At 42.5% G+C, this 24982-nt stretch overlaps 1 protein-coding gene across 3 annotated transcripts in view; it reads right to left on the reverse strand.

The window, feature by feature from the left end:
- Positions 1-915: 915 nt before the first annotated feature.
- notch2 (notch receptor 2) overlaps positions 916-24982 on the reverse strand; it is a 48392-nt gene continuing 24325 nt past the window's right edge. Inside the window, exons 3-35 of one of the 3 annotated variants that reach the window (XM_030433165.1) lie at positions 20365-20639; positions 19445-19652; positions 19194-19327; positions 18565-18687; positions 17253-17486; positions 16692-16847; positions 16414-16599; positions 15738-15851; positions 15507-15620; positions 15078-15311; positions 13930-14040; positions 13580-13772; positions 13056-13201; positions 12823-12936; positions 12550-12669; positions 12052-12204; positions 11480-11708; positions 11024-11225; positions 10566-10722; positions 10227-10411; positions 9962-10094; positions 9436-9687; positions 9204-9316; positions 7728-8248; positions 7302-7622; positions 7019-7179; positions 6720-6924; positions 6347-6434; positions 6046-6199; positions 5649-5968; positions 5386-5533; positions 4971-5068; positions 916-4395 (exon numbers count right to left, since the gene is read on the reverse strand). In XM_030433165.1, coding sequence (XP_030289025.1) covers positions 2956-4395; positions 4971-5068; positions 5386-5533; positions 5649-5968; positions 6046-6199; positions 6347-6434; positions 6720-6924; positions 7019-7179; positions 7302-7622; positions 7728-8248; positions 9204-9316; positions 9436-9687; positions 9962-10094; positions 10227-10411; positions 10566-10722; positions 11024-11225; positions 11480-11708; positions 12052-12204; positions 12550-12669; positions 12823-12936; positions 13056-13201; positions 13580-13772; positions 13930-14040; positions 15078-15311; positions 15507-15620; positions 15738-15851; positions 16414-16599; positions 16692-16847; positions 17253-17486; positions 18565-18687; positions 19194-19327; positions 19445-19652; positions 20365-20639 — 7342 coding nt within the window. In that variant the 3' untranslated portion in view covers positions 916-2955. Of the gene's footprint in view, positions 4396-4970; positions 5069-5385; positions 5534-5648; positions 5969-6045; positions 6200-6346; positions 6435-6719; positions 6925-7018; positions 7180-7301; positions 7623-7727; positions 8249-8421; positions 8442-9203; positions 9317-9435; positions 9688-9961; positions 10095-10226; positions 10412-10565; positions 10723-11023; positions 11226-11479; positions 11709-12051; positions 12205-12549; positions 12670-12822; positions 12937-13055; positions 13202-13579; positions 13773-13929; positions 14041-15077; positions 15312-15506; positions 15621-15737; positions 15852-16413; positions 16600-16691; positions 16848-17252; positions 17487-18564; positions 18688-19193; positions 19328-19444; positions 19653-20364; positions 20640-24982 lie in introns of those variants that run through there. The other 2 variants (XM_030433166.1, XM_030433167.1) reach the window with 2 other exon arrangements.

A 24982-nucleotide genomic window follows, 5' to 3' on the forward strand; every position in this document is an offset into this window, starting at 1 on the left:
ACACTTACTGTAGACTGGTGGAATCTAATTAAACTATTACACAAATATTTTCTGATTTATGGCTGAAGCAAAACCTGATAATTCTCTTCAATGAAAACATATAATTGAACACTCAGTAGGCACAAGTGAAACAAAGCATCTGTTTCATCTAATTCAATAAAAGCACGATTTAGAGGTTCCAAGACGTAAGCATTCAGTTAAAAACATTTGAAACTTGGAATATGTAATAACTGGCCAGCTGTTGACGTCATTTTAAAAAAGGGGGGTAGGCATATCACCAAAAGCTGCCTTTAGCAGCAGTTAGCCTTACATCTAGTGGTTTCTATACATTACTGTAGTAATCAATGTCTTTGCATTGTGCAACCCTGATAGCCAAAAAGTTGGGTTCAAATTCATGACTGTAAATTTACAAGATTTAAAGGATTTGCACATCACTGCATTCTGTTTTGTTTACGTCTGACCCAGTGTCCCAACTTTTTTGGAATCGGACATTAACAACAGAACCTCGTCTGTGATGTTAACAGTGTTGAATGGGCACGTTTGACTCACTGACCCACACACATTCCTTTAATTTTTCAATTCTGAAGATACAAAATTATAGGACAGATACTATTGACTTTGGTGATTTGTTATTAACAAGAAGATAGGTGATTATTGGTGTTATTTTTCAGTAAACTTGTTATATTCAGTACTGAATACCCCCAGTAATCAAATCTATTAAAAGAATCAAGTAGCTATCCTGAACTTTTTATTAAAACTTTGAAATAAAGTTGACTCCAGCATGTTACCATTTAGACTCATCTGTGCCACAGTCGAACTGTGAAACAATTACTGTTTACCATTTCAAACACCAGCATTGTCTCTGAACCTGTTGACAATATTTAAAAAAAACAAAAAAAGACATGAGTGCAAAAATCTATGAAGATCTGGGCTTTATTTCAGTAAGCACATTTGGCTGATCATTTGGTTTTTCTGCAACAGACAACTTATTTTATCATCAGTTTTAGTTCTACCTTATACAAACATTGTGAACACTACTTCATATGGCATGTATATTATCATAGGCTATTTGGTTAACAGAGAAAAGTACAACAAAAAAAAAAACATTTCATTTTCACAACATGGAGAAATTGCCTCGCAAATGAACGGGAACTGATGTGCTAAAATTCTTAATAACAAAATGTTGACTGACACCTCGATGTACAGCAATTGTGTTTTGTGAAGAATAGAGAAAACGTAAAAGGGAATATGGCTGAAATATGAAAAAATCTGCAGTAGTAATTCAAACCAAAACAACGTTTCTTGGTATCCGATGTGTGTGCTGTCAAAAGTCTTTAATACACCACAACACAAACTGAAAAGAGGGTAACACAACTGACCAAAAAGTGATCATGATGTACATTTTTGGCAGGAGAAAAAATGAATTTGGTCTTAGAGACAGTGATGCTCTGTTTTGAAGTGTCAAAAATAAACCAGCGAATGATTGTCTGTGTTTACAGAACAGTAACACAAAGCTATGATCAACATCATCTTTAAGAAGGAAGACCAAAAAAAATACTTTATCAAACCTCGCTCACCTCCTGACTTGGTTTATGAATCATGACAATTTAAAAAAAAAAAGGTGCACAGATACACTGATTGTAGTCAAGCAAAAAAAGGCAAAACTGGTTAAATGATTTTGGAAAAGAAAATAAAGAGGCGGTTTAGAAAAGGTAGAAACATGCACCTCTGTAACATTCAGAATCATTGAAGAAGTGCGAACAGAATTCATATAAAAAAACATTAAAATGTCAACACATCTTTGCCAAACGGAGCTCAGTAATAACAAGCAGAATGTGCTGTAAGTCTATGTACATTTCATCATACAACATATTAAACTAATGTATGTATTTGCATAAAGTTTGTCAAGCTTCTGAATGAATCCCTCAACAACACATGAATAATAGTGGTGAGACGTAACTGCATCGGATTTGGTATTAAATCGACTCTTCTGTGTTTCTGTAACAGCACCTACCTAAGATATGAGTAATACGCTGTGTTCTCACTGCACCAACAACGTGCAAGTAAAAACTGCATTTATTGAACGTTCCGTGTGTTTGATAGGAAACACTTATAACTCAGGTTTAATCAATGCAGTGAATACATTTAACCCTTAGTAACAAGATGCATCTGTACCTTACTAAATCACTGTAATTCTCTTGCCATTTGTCTTTCTAGTCACGCAACAGCATTTTTTATAAAATTCCCCCTTTAGCACATTAAAAATGCATGAGTAAAAAAAACAAAAAAGGCAACTAGGTAGTTTTGAATTAAAGCATCGACTGAATATGACCCATCATATTAAAAAAAGTAGAGTGAATGGTTTCGACGAGGAGTTAGTATTGACAGGATTATCACATTAAACAATAAAAATGAGGGTAGCATAAAGCAGAGCTAAACAACGTCCTCCAAAATCAGACAATATCAAGGCGGAGTGTCCTCTCAGTGTCCATCTCAGCAGTCTGTTTTCTGATGCAATACCAGCTGGCTGCCATCTGCTTGGCACTTCCTTGATGATCCCTCAATAAACAGTTTGTGTTTGGGCGCCAGAGGACGAAAAGAAAAAAGTCTGGACTTGGCCGGCAGAGAGCAGAGGAGGCTCAGCTGGGATTGAAGGCACAACATGGAAAACTGATTGTAAATTGTGACAGATGACTAATTCCACGCTTTTTTGGTATTGAGAACTTCTTGCTTTCTAGTTGATAATACTCAACAACGTTTTAGAAACTATACACAGTTTTCTTAAGTGCAAAGAGGAGGAGAGAACATGAAAAGGGGAGGTGACCGATTAATATAATGAAGAACAAACAAAGAGAGTTAACAAGAGAAGTGAGAAAAGCATCGTGAGAGTTACTTTGTGTTACTTAACTACACAGAACCCCAAAGTCAGATTGTTCATGCTTTCCTCGGGCCGGCCTACGCAAACACCTGCATGTTTCCGAGCTGAGGCTGTTGAGAGGCCTGCTGCATCTGCTGCGACTGCTGCTGCAGCTGCACCTGCTCTGGAATGTGTGTGTGGTGTGAGGATGGCAGTGCATGGTGGGGGTTGCCCAGAGGGGTCGGGCTGGTGGTGACATCAGACCAGTCCGAGTTGGAGTGTGGCGAAGATGACGACCAAGGGTCTGGGGACTCGGGTGAAGGAGTGAGATATGGGTGCTCGCTGGGTGGGTGGGCAGAGTTGCCGGGGGTGGTGCCCTCTGAGCCGGCGGTGGTGTAACTGTGCTGGGAAGGCGGCGTGGGGTATTTATCCACGGGGCTCTGCATAGGTGGATAGGAGGGCAGCTGCCGAGACTGGCCCTCGATCCCACTGTGGCCTCCGTGGCTGACAGTGTGGGCGTGCTGCAGGGTGTGGGGGAGCCCATGCGCCATGCTCATCTGTTCAGGCATCTGGTACATCATACTCTGGGAGCAGTGCAGGTGGCCTGGGCCCTGCTGGGAGTGAGCCTGATTCTGTCCTTGGGACTGTGTGACCTGGACCTGCCCTGGTTGAGGCTGCTTCAGCATGGCCTGGCCCCCTCCAGGCGCCATCATCTGGAACGTGACGATGGGCGGGAGCTGCTCTCTGCTCATGGTGACGTTCATGGGGGTCAGCATCGGGCCCTGGCCGTGGTGTTGGCCCATGCCAGGGTGAGAGCCCCCCATCTGGTGCGGTACGAGGTTAAACATGTGGCTGCCGTAGCCATGCTTGGTCATGCCCACCCAGCCCTGCTGCTGCCCCAGCATGTGGCTGACGGGGGGCAGCATAGGTCTGGAGGTGGGGCTGCTCAGGAGGGGAGGGGAGTTTGCTGTTGTGGAGACAGCGCCGGACACATCGCCTGTGTAAGAGTGCGGCGACTCCAGGGAGTCAACAGGTGACATGGTGACAGAGCTCTCCGGAAGTCCTCCTGCTGCCTTCACGCCATTCGCGCTCCCTCCTCCTGCACCTCCTCCATTTCCTCCTCCCACTCCAGCAACCACGCTCGGCGCCTCTCCTCCAGCAGGCTTCTTTCTTCTCTTCGCTTTCATGTCTTTAAGCTCTTTAGCTCCCCCGCCAACACCTCCCACCTTTGCTCCACCTCCGCCACGCCTGCTCTTCTTCCCTTGTGGCCCGGGGCGCATGCCGATGAAGCCTGCTCCGTTGGCCCCACACATAACAGAGTTTCCTCCACCCATGTGGTTGGGCCCGTTGTGTGGACTGTGAACCAAGTTGTACTGGTCCAGCAGGCGCACTATGTCATGATGCATACGCTCTTGAGCCGTGTCACGGGGCAGTCGATCCAGGTGATCGGTGATGTCACGGTTGGAGTAGTGGTCGAGGAGAACTTGAGCTGCCTCGAAGCTGCCTTCTCTGGCTGCGAGGAACAGTGGCGTCTCCTCCTGAAGGACACACAGAAAATGTCATAAAGTACAAATTCAATATTCACATATTGGTAAACTTTTAAATCTTCTACATTTTAGTTCAGAACAATAACTTATGAGTAGAATCAACCAAAACTGATGTGTACTTAACTTGGTTAATCTTTCTGCGTTTGCCAGACTTGCAGACCAACTTAGGCTTGACAGAGAAGTATATAAAGACTGAGCTGGAAGTAGTGTGCTTATAAGTGTCTAAACTAATCCTATGGATAAACAATAGAGGGGTGGTTTGAGAAGAGTCTGTTGGCATTTTGATAAGAGACCTAACTAATAACTTGTGTATATAAGAATCTGAAAATAAAACTGATGGGTTTAATTATATAGATTAATTGCAACTTTTTACGGATATTTGTTTCAGTATTCTGACTTTTATCATTTTGTAATGACTGAATATAACTTTTATTTGAGACATTTTCTACGAAGGTACTTTAAATTGTATTACTGGGATACCACTGTACATTCATGATAAGCCAAAAAAACAACTTAGGAACAAAGGAACAGTTTGAAGTAGCATAAGTGAAAACACAAGAACAAACCTTATTGTCTTGCATGTCACGGTTAGCTCCATTCTTCAAAAGGACAAGAGTTGCCTCGACATTATTAACTGCAGCTGCCCAGTGCAGAGCAGATTTGCCTAAAACGGTAAGACAGTGAGAAGAGACAAAGAAAAAATCAACAACCATGGGAACCAGAATTAATTATTACAATTATCTAAAATATTTTTTTGTACTAATCAAATCTCTTCAAGTTTGACGTTCTATTATCCAAGCAGACTAACATGAACACTTCAGATTCGCATGGGAGCTTGTCCTGCTCAATTATTAGCATGATTCCTCATACAAATACTGCAGTTTCAATATACTGTAATTAGAATAACTGTGCACATAACATACTCAGATGCATACATTAGACATCCATTAAAAGAATAAGACAATTAACAGGTTTCCTGACCATGGTCGTCTACAGCGTTGATGTCAGCGTGGCAGTGGATCAGCTCCTCCACCATCCCTTCCACGGCGAGCCTAGCTGCCAGAATCAGTGGAGTGGTGCCGTCGTTCATGCGGGAGTCCAGTTCTGTTGCACGATTCCGGATCAAAATCTGAGAGAAGAACACAGAGACGGATTAGATGTGATGAATACATGACAGACTTTGTTCACAACTATAGTTAAATCAGTGGCTAATAAAACACTGTTTGGCTGATCTGTTGTCTCACCTGGAAGACTCCCTGGGCATCAGCCGCCACGGCAGCATGCAGCGGAGTTCTCCCCATGTTGTCGTGGGCGTTGGGATCAGCTCCGGCATCCAGCAGTCTCTTGGCAGCATCAGCCCTGGCGTAGCGGGCAGCCAAGTGAAGCGCCGTTTCTCCCGTACGGTCCGTCTGAGCCAACAGGGAAGCACCTTGAGAGATCAGGTCTGAAATGACACTCGGTCCTGGTTCATCTCCTCCACTCTCCTCCTCCTCTTCTCCGTGCAGGCTGCAGTCGGGGCCTCCACCATTACGCAGCGACGCCAACATCAGTGGGGTGAAACCATCTGAGGGACAAGTTCATTACTTGACAAATAACTGATAATCAGTCAGCTCTAGACATTAAGAAATGCATTTTTCTCACCAGGTCCCTTGACGTTAACATCCAAGCAGTCAGCGTCCAGGTCGGCCTGTGGGGGAGTGAGGGTGATGTCAGCTGCCTTTCGATGCTGCAGCGTCCACTCCCTTCGGTCAACGCCTCCTTCCATAGCGATGGGCAGCAAGGGTTTGTCTTCGGTCTATAAAAAGTAGCAGAACTTGAGAGAACATTCGCAACAACCACAAACCTTTCCTCCTCACATTCCCTGCCCAATATAATTCAAACGACTCTCGTCCTTTAGCTTTATTGGGACCATTCTTTCTTTTTTTATTCTCAATTCCCTTACTCTGGGTTTCTTGGATGGGACCTCATCATCCAGCCATCTTTGACTCTGTCCTCCATCAATCATGGCTCCATCCTGGGTCTTGAAATTCCTGATAGAAGAAAAACATGTTTAGACAAGAATGACATTTTTTTCTGCTTATATTTATCCAAGACACAGGATGCGTGCTATTCCAGCTCTGCTTCACATTCAATCAAACACCAGTATTGATCGCTGGGAGCTAGCCAGTACAACCACAGCTTTCTACTGATGCAATTGAGCTGTTCTAGGTTTTTGACAAAGGTTTCCTTACAGTAGCAGTGCCTACTCTACCCATATCATCTGTAAAACCTTACATTTCAGTCTGATTTTGATTTGATGTTTTCCATCCACTCACTTCATGTCAAAGTCATCCTGTCCAACAGGCTCTCTCCTCTTGTCATTTTTATTGGCCAGGAAGCCATCAGGAAGCCACAGGACACCATGCTTATGCTTTCTCTTGGCTGCAAGCATCCCCAGAACCAGGATAAGGAGAATAATAACCACTGCCAATCCGACCAGGTACGGTAAAACCAGTTTAGGTGGATCAACGGGCGTGTATCCTGGAGGACACAAAGACAAGTCTAAGTACCAGCGTTTTTTTCTTTGTGTGATTTTGGTTTTTACCTCAAAGCAAAGCAGTTAAATTGCACTAACCGCTGAACCACTTACTACTGTTGACAGATACTAGAGGGTACGGCAGTTCAGCCTTGATGTGTGCTGCAGCAATGAAGGACGCAGCCTCGTGAGTGTTGGAGAAACATTCGACAGAACTCTGGGAACATTCGCGGTTATCGATTTCCAGGTGTACCACAGATCTGTGCAGACCAACATATAAAAATAGAAAACAGTTAATGTTACACAGTTGATTCGTGATTCATTTCAAGCTACCAATTATTATCTGAGAGCTTGTGAGTATGCCATCATGAACTATCCTTACCCAATAACCTCCCTCTCCAGCTCCCTCTTGCTTCTGCTTCTCTCCTCCACCCCAAAGTAAGGGTACACCATTGGCTTCTTGTCTTCATCCAGCTTAACCTGCAGGTTGGTGTGCAACAGGGCTCCCAGTGAGCGCAAGAAACCCCTTATGTCTCCGAGTAGCTCGTCAGGCTGCAGCCTGACCACTATCACCAGTGTGCCATTGATCTTATCGGCTGGAGTGTCACCAGAACAGTCCAAGCCGTCCCAGCCACATTCCTCCGTATAGCAGCTCCGGTCACAGATGCCGTCACCGTAGTGGTCTGCGCAGTACCTGTCATATCTGAAAATACACAGTAAAACTTTTGAGAGATTTGGCTTCAAAACATGTTTGGACTTTGTAGTTGACTGCAAGTGCAGTGACAAAATGTAGATATGGGTCACGTACTTGCAGGGACTTAAGTCTTGACATTCAAAGCCATCAAAGAGGCACCCAGGGTTGTCGCATTCCTTATCACACTGTCTGTTCTTAAAGCGATCCCAGCAGGGGATACTGGCAGTGCAGTTTTCCCATGGCTTCTGCCAGTTGAGCGAGCAGTCTCCTCCATCCCACTGACATTCATGGTTGTTACACTGATCGTCACACACTCTATCCCCTGAATGCTGCTCACACTGCAGATACGGGCAGCTTGGAGGGCCTGATGAGGGTAGTTTATTCTCACAGAAACGTCCAGTGAAGTGTGGGGGACAGCGGCAGCTGAACTGGTACTTGGATGGGTCGCAGGTTCCTCCATTTTGGCAGGGCCACGGACACCTCAGTTGATTCTCACAGTGTGCCCCACTGAAGCCTTGCTGGCACTGGCAGTACAGGTGGCCAGTTGTGGACACCACACATCGCCCACTGTTTTGGCATCGTAGCTTCTCACAACTGTAGCCTTCTATGTCGCCACAGTTTAACCCAGTAAAGCCCTATAAAAACAAGAAATGTTGCTGAAGTTTGATAACAATATATTCATTTTAAAAGTAATGCTGTAGTACACATGTATAACAATAACACTGCATCTGAAGTAAAAAACTAACTATTTTAACTAATATAATATACGTTTAGGATCTCCTACAGATCTGCTGCTTGTCTACTATACCTGAGCCATGGTGTGGCCTTCTGAAGCAAGCATGAGAGTAAAAGAGGGAGCAAGAGGTTAGTGGAGAGACAAACAAGTATTTAGTGAAGAAAGACTGATGTTGTAGTACTGGAGCAAAGGAAAGGAAAACTCTGCCACCCGTCATCTCTCAACATCTTCTACAGTCGCTAAGTTTATTTATATACAATACATTTTCTCACTGTGATCATACAGATGAATGAGACTGATCCAATATTGTAGTCTATAGTGATTATGAAGCGTCAGTAACACACTGAAGATGTAGTCTGTTGAGGATATTTTTGTACTTTATGGATCATAATATGTTTTTATGTAATTCATAAAAAAAAAATTTATGAAACATTTCACATAATTTGTAGTAATCTGTGTTCCTCATTTTCCTTAGTTCAAGTTCACTGTTTAAAGGTCGAATCTGGAGGAATGTGTGTTAGTCAACTGATTAATAAGAATTTAACTGGAAAAGGGCAGATTGATACAGAATAACGACGCAGAATGATAAGCAACAATATGTAACTTTTTCACGTCCAATAACAGCTTTTGTCTTTTGCCAATGTGAAAGACCGAAGAACACAGGACTGTTAATATAGGCCTTGATGTAAATCAGTTCAAGTATAACATTATACAGCTTATGAACAAAGTATGAGAGCACATTGAAAAAAAAGAATAAAGCATGTTTGCGTTGAGCAATTGAAAGAAAATATGTTTTTCAAAGCGAGCATTAATTAATGAGAAAATGTTGAATCCATGTTATCAAAGAAACTTACAGATACACAGGAGCAGGTGTAGCCATGAACTGAGCTCATGTTCATAGAGCAGATGCCACCATTGTGGCATGGCTTCGACAGACACAGATCCACCATGGACTCACAATGACGACCTAGAGAAACAAGAAAGTTATACAAAATGAGGAAAGAATAATGAGCCTTGCTGCTTTTCTAACACACAAAATGGCTAACTATTGTGCGGCTTTGTCCATTTGAGCAACTATAAGCGTACCCGTGTATCCAAGGCGACAGCGACACTGATAATCGTTAACCAGCTGCACACAGTCGAGGCTGCCGGGAGCATAACAGGGCGCTGACAGGCACTCGTTGAGATCCCCCTCACAGTGTTCTCCAACGAATCCTGGGGGGCAGGAGCACGTGTAGCGGCCCACACCGTCCATGCACTGTCCTCCGTTCAGACAGCGAGGTTCCCAGGAGCCTTGCTTGGGTGCGCAGTCGTCATCGTTCACTTCACACTGGATTCCTATGTAGCAGAGAACAGATGGATATTACTGAACGTGTCCAATAAAGCCGTACACTGTTTTCAGGATGGCATCTTATCAGCTCTAAAATTAATTTTTCGGGGCACCCTGGAGGTAATCATGTGAGTATATAAGAATTATATCCAACATTTCTTGCCCACTGTGAATATCACTGGGGGCTGTTTGCTCCAGCTTATAGGAAGAGGTTTAAAGCTGCTTTACGAATGTTTACAGATAATGTTTTAACCTTCTTCCTCCAGTGTTCGGCAGACTTACCGTGTGTTCCAGGTGGGCAGGCGCAGGTGAAGCGGTTGATAAGGTTTATACAGGTACCTCCATGGAGGCAAGGCTTAGAGTGGCATTCATCAACATCGTACTCACAGTTCACCCCCTGATAGCCTGGTTTGCACTGGAGCAATGAAAAGAGAAATACAGGTTAGCTCATTGTGTAAAACATGACAGATTTACAACTTACAAACTATGCACGCATACATCAACAACAAACACATACACACACACACACAGCTGAGGATTTACTTACTTTACACTCATATGTGCCCTGATAGCCCTTGCACGTAGCTCCATTGCGGCAAGGGTTTGACTTGCACTCGTCGACCATCTCATCACAGTAGCTCCCCGTGTATCCTGGTTGGCACTCGCACTTGTGGGAATTACCCACATTCACACACCGCCCCGCGTTCTTACACACACTTTCCACTTCCAGACCTACAGTAATTTGGTAAAGGAGTCAGATATAAGAGATTGAACATATAGTTACTGCGCATTTAAAGATTCTGTCTGATCTTTTCCTCTTGTATATGACTTATCTGCCCTTCTTCTAATTACAATTATTGTGTTGTTGCTTGTTGAGATAGCTCACCTTCTCTAGCAGCAAAGTCCTGGCAGGACATGTTGGGTACATCACAGTAAAGTCCCGTCCATCCCACTGTACAGTGGCAGGTCCAGGAGGTCGCTGCTGTCTGAGAGCAAGAGCCGCCATTGTGACAGCGCACCTGGCTACACAGGTTCACATAGTTCTGAATACAAAAGATGGAAAGGGGGGAGAGTCAGTATTGGCTGCAAATGTTACACAGACACCAGAACAATACCAAATCTAGCCATGTCAATGAGTTCGATACACCCACTTTCTTATCAAGATTGTCAAGCTTTCTTCAGTGTGTGAGTATTCAGCTTTGCATGTGCAAACCATTTCTTCTACTTAAATCAATTTGTAATTATTTAAAAAATGTAATTCCATATATCTGAAAATCTGTACAGCATACAACAACCCCTATAATTATACACCAGATACTTTAGTTGTTTTAAAAGTTAGTTTACCTGGCAGTTCTGTCCATTGTATCCTACAGGGCAGGTGCAGCGGTAGGTACCCAGGCCATCAGTGCAGGTGCCTCCGTTCTTACAGGGCTGAGAATCACACTCATTCTGCTCGTACTCACAGAATGTCCCGTAAAAACCAGGACGGCAACGGCAAGAGAAGGTGTTGATGTCGTCAATGCAAGTCCCATTATTAAGACAAGAGCTGTAGGGGAGTAGATGAAGAGAGAAGTGAATAATCTGTATCTCTGTCTAGGGCGCTGAGACATATTTCTAAAGTACAGAACAAAACTGTCTTAAAGTTCAACATCAAGTTTTATTTCAAATCAGACATTTGTTTCAGAAATAATCACAATAATTATCATTCATTAGGTCATTCCAGGAGATACAGGACACATAATCCAGGAAGAATGAATTGCAGATGATGCTTGATCACAAAAGGCTGGTTTTAAGGCTCACCTCTCAGTACATTCGAGGATGTTGTGTTCACACAGGATTCCATCAAAGCCCGGTCGGCACTCACACACAAAGCTGTTGACATAGTCCCGGCAGATGGCACCGTTCCTGCAGGGCTGGCTGGCACACTCGTCTACCTCAGTCTCACAGCGCTCCCCTTCGAAACCCGGGCGGCAGTCGCAGGAGAAGCTCCCAACATCGTCAACACAGGAGCCTCCATTCAGACATGGGTCTAGAGAGGGGGGAAGGGAAAGGCATGAGAAGCTGTCCGTGAGCAAACATAGTATGTAAACAGCAGTCAGCGTTATCAGTGAGTAATCCACTAGCAGTCTGGCTAAAACAGATACAGGTATTGTTGAAGCACCTTTCAGGTTTTTCTTATCATGTACAGGCTTAAATCCATGTGTATCTCAATATCTCAGGAGGTTTCAATGCTGCTTTCTAATAGCATATTGCTAGATAAAAATATGACATAGGAGTTGTTATACACAGCCGTTATACATTCAGAGATGCAGGAATCACTGGGTGCATATAGCCTTTAACAAAGTGACTGAATAAGTTGAAGTGAAACTCACTGGGTGAGCAGTCGTCGATGTCTGTCTGACAGTTGTGTCCGCTGTATCCCTGCTGACATTTACACGTGTAGCTGCCCTGGCTGTTAATGCAGCGACCGCTATTTTTGCAAGGGTTCTTTTTGCATTCATTCACATCCTCACTGCAGCGTGGACCTGCACAATTGTGAACAAACAGATATTAGTAAAGCATCAAACTAGCAGTGATACATAATAACATAATAATGACTTTGTTCTCAGGCACTCCGTCTCATATCTCACATTGAAACTGCAGAAATTTAATTGACAACTATTAAATTAATCAGAAACTATTTTGATAGTTGAGTAAATTAAAGTTTGAGTAACTTTTTAAGAAAACAAAGTCGAAAATCTCCAATTCCAGCTTCTTACATATGAATGATTTATGGTTACTTTATTTCACAATGACAGTAAACTAAACATATTTGGGTTGTTGTCGCAGCCCTTAATGACATTCTCATAAACTCAGACACACACATATACCTTGCCAGCCAGCGGGACACCGACAGGTGTAAGAGGTGTAGTCTGCAGACGGACGACATACTCCTCCCCTCTCACATGGATGAGAGGCACAGGGAACCTGTTCCACCTCACAGTGTTTACCTGTTTTGACATGTCACAGACAGTGAATAATGAAAGAAAAACAGCAAGTGAATCAAATTCTTTGCCAAAATGATATCCAGCTGGCCGCTACAATGACTGTTTCTGCATGGTAACATGTGGATGTTAGTGTAATGGGAAACAGATCTCACTAACCTGTGAATGGTGGACTACACTGGCAGCTGTAACTGTTGACCAAGTCTATACAGGTACCCTGGTTCAGACAGGGTCCGGACGCGCACTCGTCTATGTTCTTCTCACAGTTTACACCTGATCAAAGAGGAGGGGATATTCAAATATTTATTTTGAAATTCAATGCTAGTTCATCTATTGATTGCCATGTAATGCTATGCTGAGCTAATAATAATAATAATAATAATAATAATTACCTCTGAATCCAGGTAGGCACACACAGGTGTAGCCGTTATATCGGTCCAAACAGCTGCCACCATTTTGGCACGGATTGGACAAGCACTCATTCTTTTCCTGCTCACAGTGTTGTCCCACCCAGCCAGCCTTACACTCACAATGATACCTTTACACAAAAGAAACGCAAGCACAGGTTTAAATGTGGAATTAACTGCATGGTAATAATAACAGCAGGTCGTTTCCCGCATCTATTCCAGCGGTTGTAGCTTGGATTATAAAATTATGAACATGCAGTTCTGCTGATGCTGCAGGTTTCAATGTTTTGCATCTGGAAGAAATTTCCCTACTGCAGGAGGCCTTCACATGAAAAGAGAGTAACATGGGAAACAAGTATTTGGCTGTTTTCCCAAATGTTACTTCACCTTATGGATCTTTTGAATTCCCACTCACACTATATACCCGGTATATGGTAACCCAATATAAGCACTGGATCAGATAAGGACAGATGGACCATGGAACATGAGTGGCATAAAAGGTAACATACCCATGTTGCTCTTCAATACATTCTCCATGCACACAAGGCTGAGGAGCACAGTGGTCGGTCCCGGAGAGGCACAGAGGGCCATGGGTGGTGGGCGGGCACAAACAGCGGAACCCATTGACTTTGTCCTCGCAGGTTCCCCCACTCATACACGGGTTTGAGTTACACTCGTTGATCTCCACATCACATTTAACACCTTTCGGAGAGTAATTCAGATAGGATTAATTGTCAAACTCGATTTCAGTGACAGGATCAAAATTTTGGGCTATATTGCCATAAATATTTATTAATTTTATCCTGCCTCATTTCTGGAACATTTTCAACGTTACAATGTTGACTTAAATGGGTCATACCTGTATATCCTGGGGCGCACACACATTTGTACTCGTTAATGCCATCCTGGCACTCTCCGTACTCACAGGGGTTGCTGGCACAGTCATCTTCATTGATCTCACAGTTAACCCCTGTGTGGAAGTGGAAAAAACACAATGACAAACTCTTATAGAAGAGCAATAGTCAAGTCATGTTGTTTCTCATTTTATCTGACTGTGTAGTTTTCCTGCAATTTAAAAGTAACACAGCTGTTCACACCCCCTTTAGGTTGAAGTGAGTGACGAGTTGCATTAAAAAAACGTGGCAGTTAACCAATCCTCCACCAGAGGGAGTACGACTCCACAAAAAAGAGACTAAGACTCAAGTAGGACATTAAGTCAGAGAACTAACAAGAACAACATTAGTGGCACAAATGATAAAGTCGGTGAAGAGAGATAGAGAGGAAACTGAAAACTAGACAGAGAGAATGAGGTACATCGGAGGAGGGAAAGTCAGGCCATAAAACCAGAAAGTGAGAACTGACAGTGTGACCTGACGCCACTTTTGGTGGAGTGAGGACAGTACAAAGTTCAGTACCAGGCCTCGGGGTGGTACAACGCACTGAACTGAGCATGCTAATCCACAGAGCAACTTGGGGTAGCACCGCTCGACCCAGACTTGTGACTTCTACTCACACAAACATGCGCATACACGCAGAGTGCCTTATAGCTATACAGGAAGCTCTACATGTGGGGGATGGAGGACTTAACATTGATTTCAAGCAGTTACCTCCACTCTTAAACTTTTGAAGCTGCCACCAGAATCAATAATGAAAAAATGAAAAATAAAAATCAGAAATGTTTTAATGTGATCGAGGTGATTATCTAGAATGGCTCAGATTTAGATTATTTTAAAATAAAATTGTGCTTCAGTGAAAACGTGTTGGAGGAATAAGAACTCGTAAATGTTTTCCATTTATAGTTCAGTTGGTATGGTTACCATAGCAACCAGACGTCTAGCAGAGCTTTGTTTAAAACACTGTAAAACAAGTAGCAGCAACATCATTTTGGAAGAGGAAGTGGCTGAAACCCCCTTCTATGAGGCTCTGAAGAAACATGGGTGGGAGAGTACCGGCTTGTCAGACAGGTGAGAGAAGTCTTACTATACAGGAAATTAATGTTGTACTAACCTGTGGTTCCCGGTGGGCAGTTGCACTGGTAGGCATTGACTAGGTCAATGCAGCGTCCTCGGTTCTGACAGGGGTTGCTGTGGCACTCCTGTACCTGGATATTACAGATGGAGCCTGTGTATCCAGCATGGCACTCACAGGAGAAGGTGGCGATGCCATCTTTACACAAACCATGGTGGCACGGTTCTGGTACGCAGTCATTGATGTTTTCTTCACAAAGCGGACCAGCGAAGCCTGGGGAATGACATTTCTTCTTAGAAAAATAACAAAGGCTAATGCAACCGTTTATTTTCTGGGTCAAATGGGGACTAATGTGAAGCAGTCAACATTTCCCTTCTTTTAATTAGGAATTTGCAGTCCAGGCATGATAAATTAGATTATGGAAAATGTGGCTTTTACTTCTAGTTAACATATATCATTTCCTTTTACCTTCAGCACATTCACAATCATATCCATTGGGTCGGTCGATACACTTGGCCCCATTTAAACAGGGTGTGCTAGAACACTCATCTATGTCTATCTGGCACATTTCACCACTGAAGCCTGAAAACAAACAACAGAACAACACAATGAACGAACACATTCATTCAAAGACCACTTTTCTTGGAGAAAGAATCAATCAGAAAAATATTTAAATGACATAGCTTTAAGGATACCTACCTGCTGGACATTCGCAGACAAAGCGGCTGACCTGGTCCAGACATTTACCCTGGTTCAAACAGGGCGAGCTGCTACACTCGTTCATCTCTATCTCACAATGAGTCCCAGCAAATCCTTCATGTAAGACAAGAAAAAAGTTTTTTTTTAATAATTTCTTCTTTTCTCAAAAATTACAAAGAGTTTAATCCCATTTCATTGGCATTTCTGATAAGTGTTTTCTTGAACATTAGTAATATCAGTTGCCTCTACCAAAGAAAGTTTTGTTTTTAGTCCTGTATGCACATTATATACAGATAAAAAAAAAACAGTGACAGATTTTAATGGTAATAATAAGGCAATGGGCCAAAGAACTACAATTTTTGGATCTAGCTTTTAACTGCATATCTTTTCAACATTTTTTTATATTCTCGTGTGAACTACAGCACTTCTTTGAATAAAAAATAATGGCATATGTAGGTGTGAGTGCAAACATTTTTTCTATTTCTAATAAAGCTATTGAGATGAGTGTGTTGCCTTGGTGACTATCCACACTTATCAACTCAATCTTTTCCTGACTGCATAAATGCTTTGAAGATTAACTTAATGAGAAACTTGTCCGAATTTTTATTTATTTATTCATTTTTTTTTATGAAAGATTATTTCCTCGAGAAATCTTAAGTCCTCGAGAAATGTGTACCGGGCATGCAGATGCAGGTGTAGTCCCCAATGCGGTCTAGACATGTGCCATCGTTCTGGCAGGGGCTGGAGGCACACTCGTTGACATCTTGCTCACAGCGTGGCCCGGAGTAACCTCTGACACAGTTACAGGTGAAGGAGCCATCAGTGTTCACACACTGACCACCGTGCTCGCAGGGGTTGGTACCTGATGACGAGGAGGAAAGAGGTGTGGGTAAAAGCAGAACAGATCAGATGCCTGGCACAGATAAATGTTATGTGTGTGTTCTCCTTTCTCACCAATGCTGCATTCGTCTCTGTCAATGTTGCAGGTGTTGCCTACATATCCAGGTGGACAGTTGCAGTTGAACATGCCGCTGATGGGGTTGGTGTCACACTGAGAGCCCTCTCGACAGGGGTTACTGATACAGGCATCGTCTCTATGGCAGAGCAGACCTGAAAAAAAAACACAAGTTGACAAGGAATGAGTAAAATGTTTTGAATAAAAGATCTTAAAACAAAAATGTACCCCACAGGGTTCTGCTGAGGTCAGAAAAAAGCTAACTAAATGCATATTTGCTGCTGGGGAGAGGATAATTAAGGTGAGGCTTAATCCAAATCAAAGAATGTGTCAGTAATCAGCAGGAAATTCAAATCTACTCTGAGGTATAATTAGTGTTTCTGACTGTTTGACATGGATCACATTAAGTTCCTTTTTCTCAACTGTTTTCCAGTTTTGCTTTCAGATATTGACAATTTCACAATATCTAACATTATATCTTGTAATGCAGTCATCAACTTTATGCAATTCAAGCGTTTGATGTAAAAATATCTGCATGTGGTTTGTCACTACTGGCTTACCTGTCTTTCCGTGGGGGCAAAGGCAGACGAATGACGCAACGCGGTCGATACAGGTGGAGCCGGGGCTGCACGCTGCGGTGGCGCAGTCGTCAATGTTCTCAGAGCAGTCGGCCCCGCTCCAGCCATTGACACACACACACTGATAGCTGCCGATCAGGTTACTGCAGGTACCTCCATTCTGGCAAGTGTTTGGCTGTAGGCGACACTCGTTGACATCTTCTGTGCAGTGCTGGCCTGTGGAGAGGCAGGGAGGTGGACAGGAAGAGAAGGAAAACAATGAAGCAAATAATGTTAATAGTCATTGCAGCATGTTACCAAATAAGTCAAGGTGTAACCTTATGGGTTTTAGGTCGAAAAACAAAAATAAAGACCCATATTTGAGATTTTTTTAATATATGCTTTTTAAAAATGTGTTTCAGCTTCACGTTGCCTTCGGTTGCCATGGTTGGATTAGTGCTATATAAACTCAGACAGGCTCTAGGAAACTGATGTATGACTGTTTGCTTTGTCAACAGAAAGCTTGGGGATGCCAAGTGTGTTAGCACAGACACACCTTGTGTGAAGTATAGGCCTTCATATGAGGAAACAGTACCGAGGAATAATAGGAAGTGTGATATCAAAGCAGACAACATGAAAGCATGCAAGTTTTTATCAGTGATCACAGCACCAACATTTACACATCACTGCTCAAATGGCACACTCAGTTGCTCAACTGAAAAAGTCAAGACTTAAAAAAAGTAATTTTCCAGTGATGTGGCTAGATTGTCGAGAAAGTAAAAAGGTAAAGACACAAACATAACATGAAAATGGAATGTTCAACAAAAAATACTTAAAACAGAGCTTTGTTTTAGACACAGCAGGAGTACAACTCCTTTTAAAAACTGCTTCCAGAAAAATATACTCAAAATATTGCGATGGCCAAGTTCTGACTGACTTTAGCACTCTCATTTATACAATGAGGCCAGTCCACAGACATGGTGGAATGTCATCCAGCAAAAACTTTAACATGGCTCAAATTCTAAATTCTAACAGCTTGCGGCCATCCAACAAAACACTCCGGTGCCCAATCAAATAATCAAAAATGTATTTCCTGGTAGATTACTTTGAAATGTGAACAGCTTATTTCTTTTTACCTTGCAATCGTTGTCATCGCCCACTATGAGGACATGTCTACAACTCACAATACTGCTTTTCTAATTGTTTCAACATGGCTTTAAGGCCCTGAGGCACACACTGTACATGACAAACACTGTGCGAGTGCAACAGTAGTCACAGGAGCACTTAAACACAATCTTAAACACAAATCCCTTACCAGTCCACTCTGGAGGGCACTGGCAGTTGTAGGTGTTTACTCCGTCCATACAGGTTCCTCCATTGGCACACTGATGACCGGGGCAGTCGTCTATGTTGTTCTCACAGTTGGTCCCGTTGAAACCTGGCACAAATGAAAGAGAGAGACATTCACTTTATCATTACGTGTCCAGTGGAGAGGACATGCACCCAAATACAACAGCTGTAGTATTACATTCTCTGGTGTACATAAGTAATACGACATGTCGTGGTAGTGTATAAACAGCAGCTGTATGTGAGTGCGTGTTTGTTGTGTCTACTCTTTAAGTGTAGCAGACTGACAGCGCACTTTGAATAATACAAAACAGCCAACAGGATCAGACTGTTTGCACCTCAAACAACTTAATGTAACAATACAGAAGCTCAAAGCTACATTGATTTATAGATGAATACTAGTCAGACTGTAACCATTTTTTGTCTTCCTACATTCAATTCCCTTCTCTTAAATTTCCATTTCAGTCCCTCACCTAGAACCAACACGGTCCATGTCTGTGTTGGTGTAGTATTAGTTTAGTTTTTCTCTGGTTCATATTGAGCTTTTAAGAAACAGTAATGCAAGTTTAGGCTTTTTAGAATTTGAAACCCTCCTACCTGGAAGGCAGTGGCATGAGTAGCTGCTTTCAGAGGTCTGGTGGCAGGTGCCCCCATTCAGGCACGGTGAAGGTGAGCAAGGGATGTAAGAGCTTTCACAGTTTCTGCCAGTAAACCCAGGGGCACAGTTACACCTGTAACAATGACAGAGTCCATTTCATGTCATTCAGTCGTTACATAAAACAACTGTTCCAAGAGATCTTCCAATAATTACATATTTCACATTTGCTTGTCAAAATCTTGATTCTCACTTGTAGGAGCCAGGGGTGTTGACGCATACTCCCTCATTCTGGCATATAGAGGGTGTGGCAGCACATTCATTTGTGTCATTAAGGCACCGAGGACCGGTGTAGCCAGGTGGACAAGAACATGTGTAGCTGCCGCCAGACAGAGAGCTACACGTTCCGCCGTTGGCGCAGGGACCGGACAGACAGCTGTCCTCCTGCTCACACCGCAGCCCTGGAAGTGAAGAGAAAGAAGAGGAGCTGAGTGTTACAGTGCATATTCATGTAAGCATCTATGTAGAATCATGGCTTAGACACTTGAGGAAAATACATTTGCAGCTATTTAAAACACTTCTCTTAACATGTTGTGTTTTATCCTGTGATATTTTTGTGACAAATTGGAGCGTTCCAAAGTTGCACAGACGTCTAAATCTGATATTTGAATAAAATATGATTTTTCACTTTTTCTAAATGAAACCAACTTTAAATACCTGAGGCCTTAATCTCATCAGCATCAGTGAGCCAAATACGCATGCAGTATGCTTGCTGTGCTAAGATCTAACAGTGTTGGTGACTGGCTTTCTTGAGGCATGGAGGAAAAACGGGTTCAGGAACCAATATTGAAGTCAAGGTATCAGTATCAGCACTGTCATCAATATTTTATTCTCAATACGCAGCCCTAGATATGCTCCTATCAGTCTAAAAGCAGGACCAAAAATTAACCATGGTGGAGATAACAACAGGCTTCTCAAATGTCTTAAAATTATCTGCTATCTTCAGTGTTGTAAAAACTATTTTGTAACATTCCGGAAAAACAGTTACGCTACAACAAACTTTAAATTTGCATTTAGGATGTTTAAAAATAATTTAGTGCTCTGGCGATAAACAAAGACAGCTATCATTTCCCTTGAGGCGAACTCCTACAAGATGATTAAACAGTATCTCACCTGTCCATCCTCTGGTACACTCGCACTTGAACTTGTCGAGCGACAGCAGGGTGCAGACACCATTGTTGGCACAGGGGTTGTTGGGGTAACACGTGGAGTTCTGGGGTGTTTGGCAGTGCTGGCCGGTGTAGCCGAGAGGGCAGGTGCAGCTGGCGCTGCCAGGTACAGGTACTCCAGCTAACATGGACACAGAGCAGTTCCCTCCATTCTGGCAAAAGCCGGGATGACACGGGTCCTTATGGTGGCAGTACTCTCCCAGGAAACCTGGTGCACACCTGGACACACCCAACAGAACACAGAGGTCAGTGATGGAGCATTCAAAGCACACACACAAGGATTTACATTTAATCACCACTCAATGCAGACATTAAACTGAAAGGTGAGTTAAGCAAAAAGACAAATATGTATGTGTGTGTATGTGCTTGACAGGAATGCAAACAAACAAAACAACAGAATGAGTTTCTGTCGGGTGCACGTAACGCACCACATCAGACAACAGCATTGATAGCAGACAGAACAGCATCTGCACACTTATGGATGGAGGTGTTTGATGTGTGTACCATTGTACACACGCACACATCAAAGAAATAATTGAAACAGCACAGGTAAACATGACTGTCTAATACACAGTCTAGTCTTTCCATTGCTGTACAATGCTCAGCAATCATATGTGGGAGACCACATCCCTACACAGGAGTATGAGCAAAACATGTGGTTGTGAATAGAGAAATTAGTTGTAATTACTCAAACCATTAAACCATATGGCAAATTATTTAGCAAAGTATTAATTTAGCTCTTTATCCAAAGATTAATAGGGTTCCATGTACAGCCTCATGCTCATGACAGTGCACACGAACAACACACACGCTGTTAAAACCAGACCAGAACTGAACAACAAATCTTAAGATAATAGTTACAAACTGTTAACCCTAACCCTAAACTGTAAAACACTGTAAGAGAAAAGGGGGAAGTTAGGCTTTGTGGGAGGGTTAAACTGGGGTCAGCGATGGCAAAGAAGAAGCTAAAAAGTGGAAGGATGTGAGATGGAGTCATCTGGAAGTTGTTGACTGAAGACTGGCAGAAACTAAAAAACAAGTGGAAAGCACCAGCAATTATTTGTCCTAAGTAACAAATGAAAAATGCTCCTGCCAAAAGATAAATAATGATTCAGCGTTTATAAATGTGTCCACAGTTTAAGAAAGCAACCGTTTTCGAGAACTGTTCTCAAAATCCTGTTAAGTGTATGACTAAAAGACTTATCTATCGTGTTTTGACCACATTTAGGCTACAAATTGATTCTGCGTAAGTGTGCCTTTTTTCCCTCTGCTTATTCATCACCCCTTCCTTTCGATCTCTCATGTCTGATGTCAGTAAAGTGATTCAGCTGTATGCCGAGCAGTGGGAAGGAAATTACAATATTACACAATATGTTCACCAGGGATCCTATCAGAGACGTCGTTCTCCCTTCGTCGCTTTCTATTCCTCTGTATATCGCGGTCCCTCCCACTTTCACTCACCACTTCTCTGTGTGACAGTGTTTGGTCAGAGGTGTTATTCTGTTACTGAGCAAAAATGGTACTTGACAGGTAATTTCATGTCTATGCTATTTTGATCAGCTGTCTGTTGCATTGCGTGTGAGTGTGTGGGTGTGTGGGTGTGCGTGCGTGTGGCACATGGCGGACACACTGTCTGGGGACTGTGGGCGACAGAGCGACCTGCTGCCTCTTACACAGGCCTCTCAACCGGCCTCCCTGGAGGGGCTCAGGTAACATAATAGGCGAGTAGATATACAACACACAGTAACTAACACACATAAGCAAAGACAGATTAATACCCTCTTTCATAACCATACAAATGGAAAAAAAAGAAAAGATTCTTATTTCACTAATAAGCAGGCCTCTAGGATGTAAAAACATACAAGGGAAGAATCAAAGATCGGAGTCATGAGCCATATAAAACGGAGATGAAACAGAGAGGTGAGAATTATCTGAAATCCAGCCTCACGCTTCCTAAAATGTATTTATTATTGGCTACCACACCCCAGAGCAGCTTGAAGATATTAGGGTTGTGAGCGCATGGGAAAGTAGGAGAGTCATGAATCATGCCAGGCAGACGTCTCACAGATCAATCACATCTGTGAGACGTGTGACTCATCGAATGTCTTTTAAAATATGATAAACAACATCTGGGACAGATTCCCACTCTGACTAACATATTTGTTTCTCAAATATTAAGTGTAGCAAATGCACTGGCATGTGCACAAATCAACAAAAAACTCTTAATCAACACCATAAAAATAAGGAATTATGACTTTTATAGATGTCCATTTGTTCAGACGTGGTGTGACAGAAAGCTTTTTTACTATAGTCAAGCTTAAAGGATAGGTCTGAAAATATATCATCTTATTGACAACAATCCCACTAATAATAGTATGTGAAGCCAAACACTTGATATTTTATTCCATAAACAACAAATGTACGAGTAGTGTGTGTATATATATATATATATATATATATATATATATATATATATATATATATATATATATATATATATATATATATATATATATATATATATATATATATATATATATATATATATATATATATATATATATAAATAAAAAAAAAAACCAAATTGATAGCAAAAAAAAATTGTGGTTTAATTGACAATGAAAATGATCTTTGACTTTTTAGTGCTGTTTATACTTGTTGTTTTCTGATGTGCATTAGTCTCTCAATCCTTCTTTTACTCACAAACATGTACTGTCAATTGCTTTAAAGCAACTGAATTGCAAGTAATCTGTGTCAGAGGTGCTGTATGAAGTGAGTTTGTTTTTGTTTCCGTGTGGTTTTGGTCTTTTTGAGGTATTAGTTGATCAGTCTATCAAAGAATTTCATGAGCCTCATCTTGTCATTATAGATTTTGTCTCACTGAAATATTCTTTAAAACTACTAGTACTCGTGGTGTTGGTAAACAGATCAACCAGATGGCAGATTACTGATGTACAATCTTCAAAGAAGAGGCAGACTTCATTTCAGATTAGACATGGCCATCCTTCCTCTTCTCCGTCTCCGTCCCTATATCAGCATGTCTCCAGTGCACACCCCCAAAACACATGCCTTTAAACAAACACACACACATAAATACACAAACACAAAGACGTCCCTCCCCACTCTAAACACAAACACAGCTTGGCCATGATATCACAACAAGACGGCCGGCTGTCCTGGGAGTTAGGACTGCTCTTTTTTCTCCTGGATGACCTCTACGCCCCCTCTCATGGAGTAATGACATGGCCCTCTGCCCTGTGACATACATCACATTAGCAGGCTGTCTCACAAAGAACACCGTGTCCAGGTTAATGCCAGGTTTACGTTTCACTGCGAACATTTCACACATTTTCACTGTTAAAACTATGTGGAATACGAGACGCATTTTTCAAAGTCAAGTATAGCCACTTCAGTGAGGGAGAGGAAATTTGAAACTTGTGCTTTGTTGTGATGTTTAGCCTGATTATAAGTGCTTTTGAGCTCGTCTAAAACAACTTCTGGTTGATATCGTAATATAGAGTTGTTACACAACCCTCCACCACTCCTAAAGAATTATTTCCTATTTTTGAGATGTTTTGTTAAAATCCCAAAGTGCTGACAGGAAAGATGCATAGTAATCTCTTTAAAATTCAATTGCTGCTATCTAACCCGTGTTGACAGAACCACATGCCATGGCGTCAGGAAACGATACCACCCCGTCCTTCAGGTTTCACTGGCAGATAGAGAGCTCATTATTAGCCTCTGGCTGTACACTCGAGCCCGAGGCAAACAGACAAGGCTGTGCATGATTCGCATTAATTTAAGGGAGTGGTGTCTCACTGAGGAAGAGATAACCTACCACACAAGTCTGTTGCTGAATACAACACAGTAACACATAAGCAATGCAAATTTTTTGACACTATAAAACTTTTGCACTAACACCTTTACACAGACAAAGTCAGATCTACTTTCATGAACAACACAGAAGGGAGAGCTTTCTGCAGCCAAATTCATCTATGGGATTCTTTGTTTTGCTCCACGAGGACTTTTTTTCCTCCTCTTTTCTCCATCCCTCTCTTACTCCGTGCGTGCAATTTCCTGCAGCCCTTCTTTCCCTCTCTTTCTCACTCCTCCACCTCTCATTTCTAACCCACTCTCTAGGTGTCAGGTTTCTACAGCTGGTTCACATTAGCGCCCCCATCTCACGCACACCCCTCCTTCTCCTTTTCTCTCTTCTCTCTCTCTGCACCCCTTCTCTCCTTCATTCTCTCCCTCCGCCTCCTCCTCTACCTCATGCTGACCTCTGCCTGTCCTGGCTGGCCGTGGGGGCTTCAGAGAGCAGAGAGGGGTGGGTTGATTCTCACTCAGTCATGTAATGTCTCCAACCTCCTTCATTCCTAATTCCTATGTCCCAAGCTCCCCTTCTCTCCCATTTTCCTCCCACCCCCGAACGCTAATTCCCCTTTTCTTTTGTACTAATTCTCTCCTCCTACATTTCCACCTTCCTCTCCTAAACCACAACCCCACCACCATCTCCTCCTCCTGCAGTCACTATTCTAGTCTCAGCGACGCTTAATAACTCC

This window comes from Sparus aurata, chromosome 11, assembly GCF_900880675.1.
Source record: "Sparus aurata chromosome 11, fSpaAur1.1, whole genome shotgun sequence".
Lineage (NCBI taxonomy): Eukaryota > Metazoa > Chordata > Actinopteri > Spariformes > Sparidae > Sparus > Sparus aurata.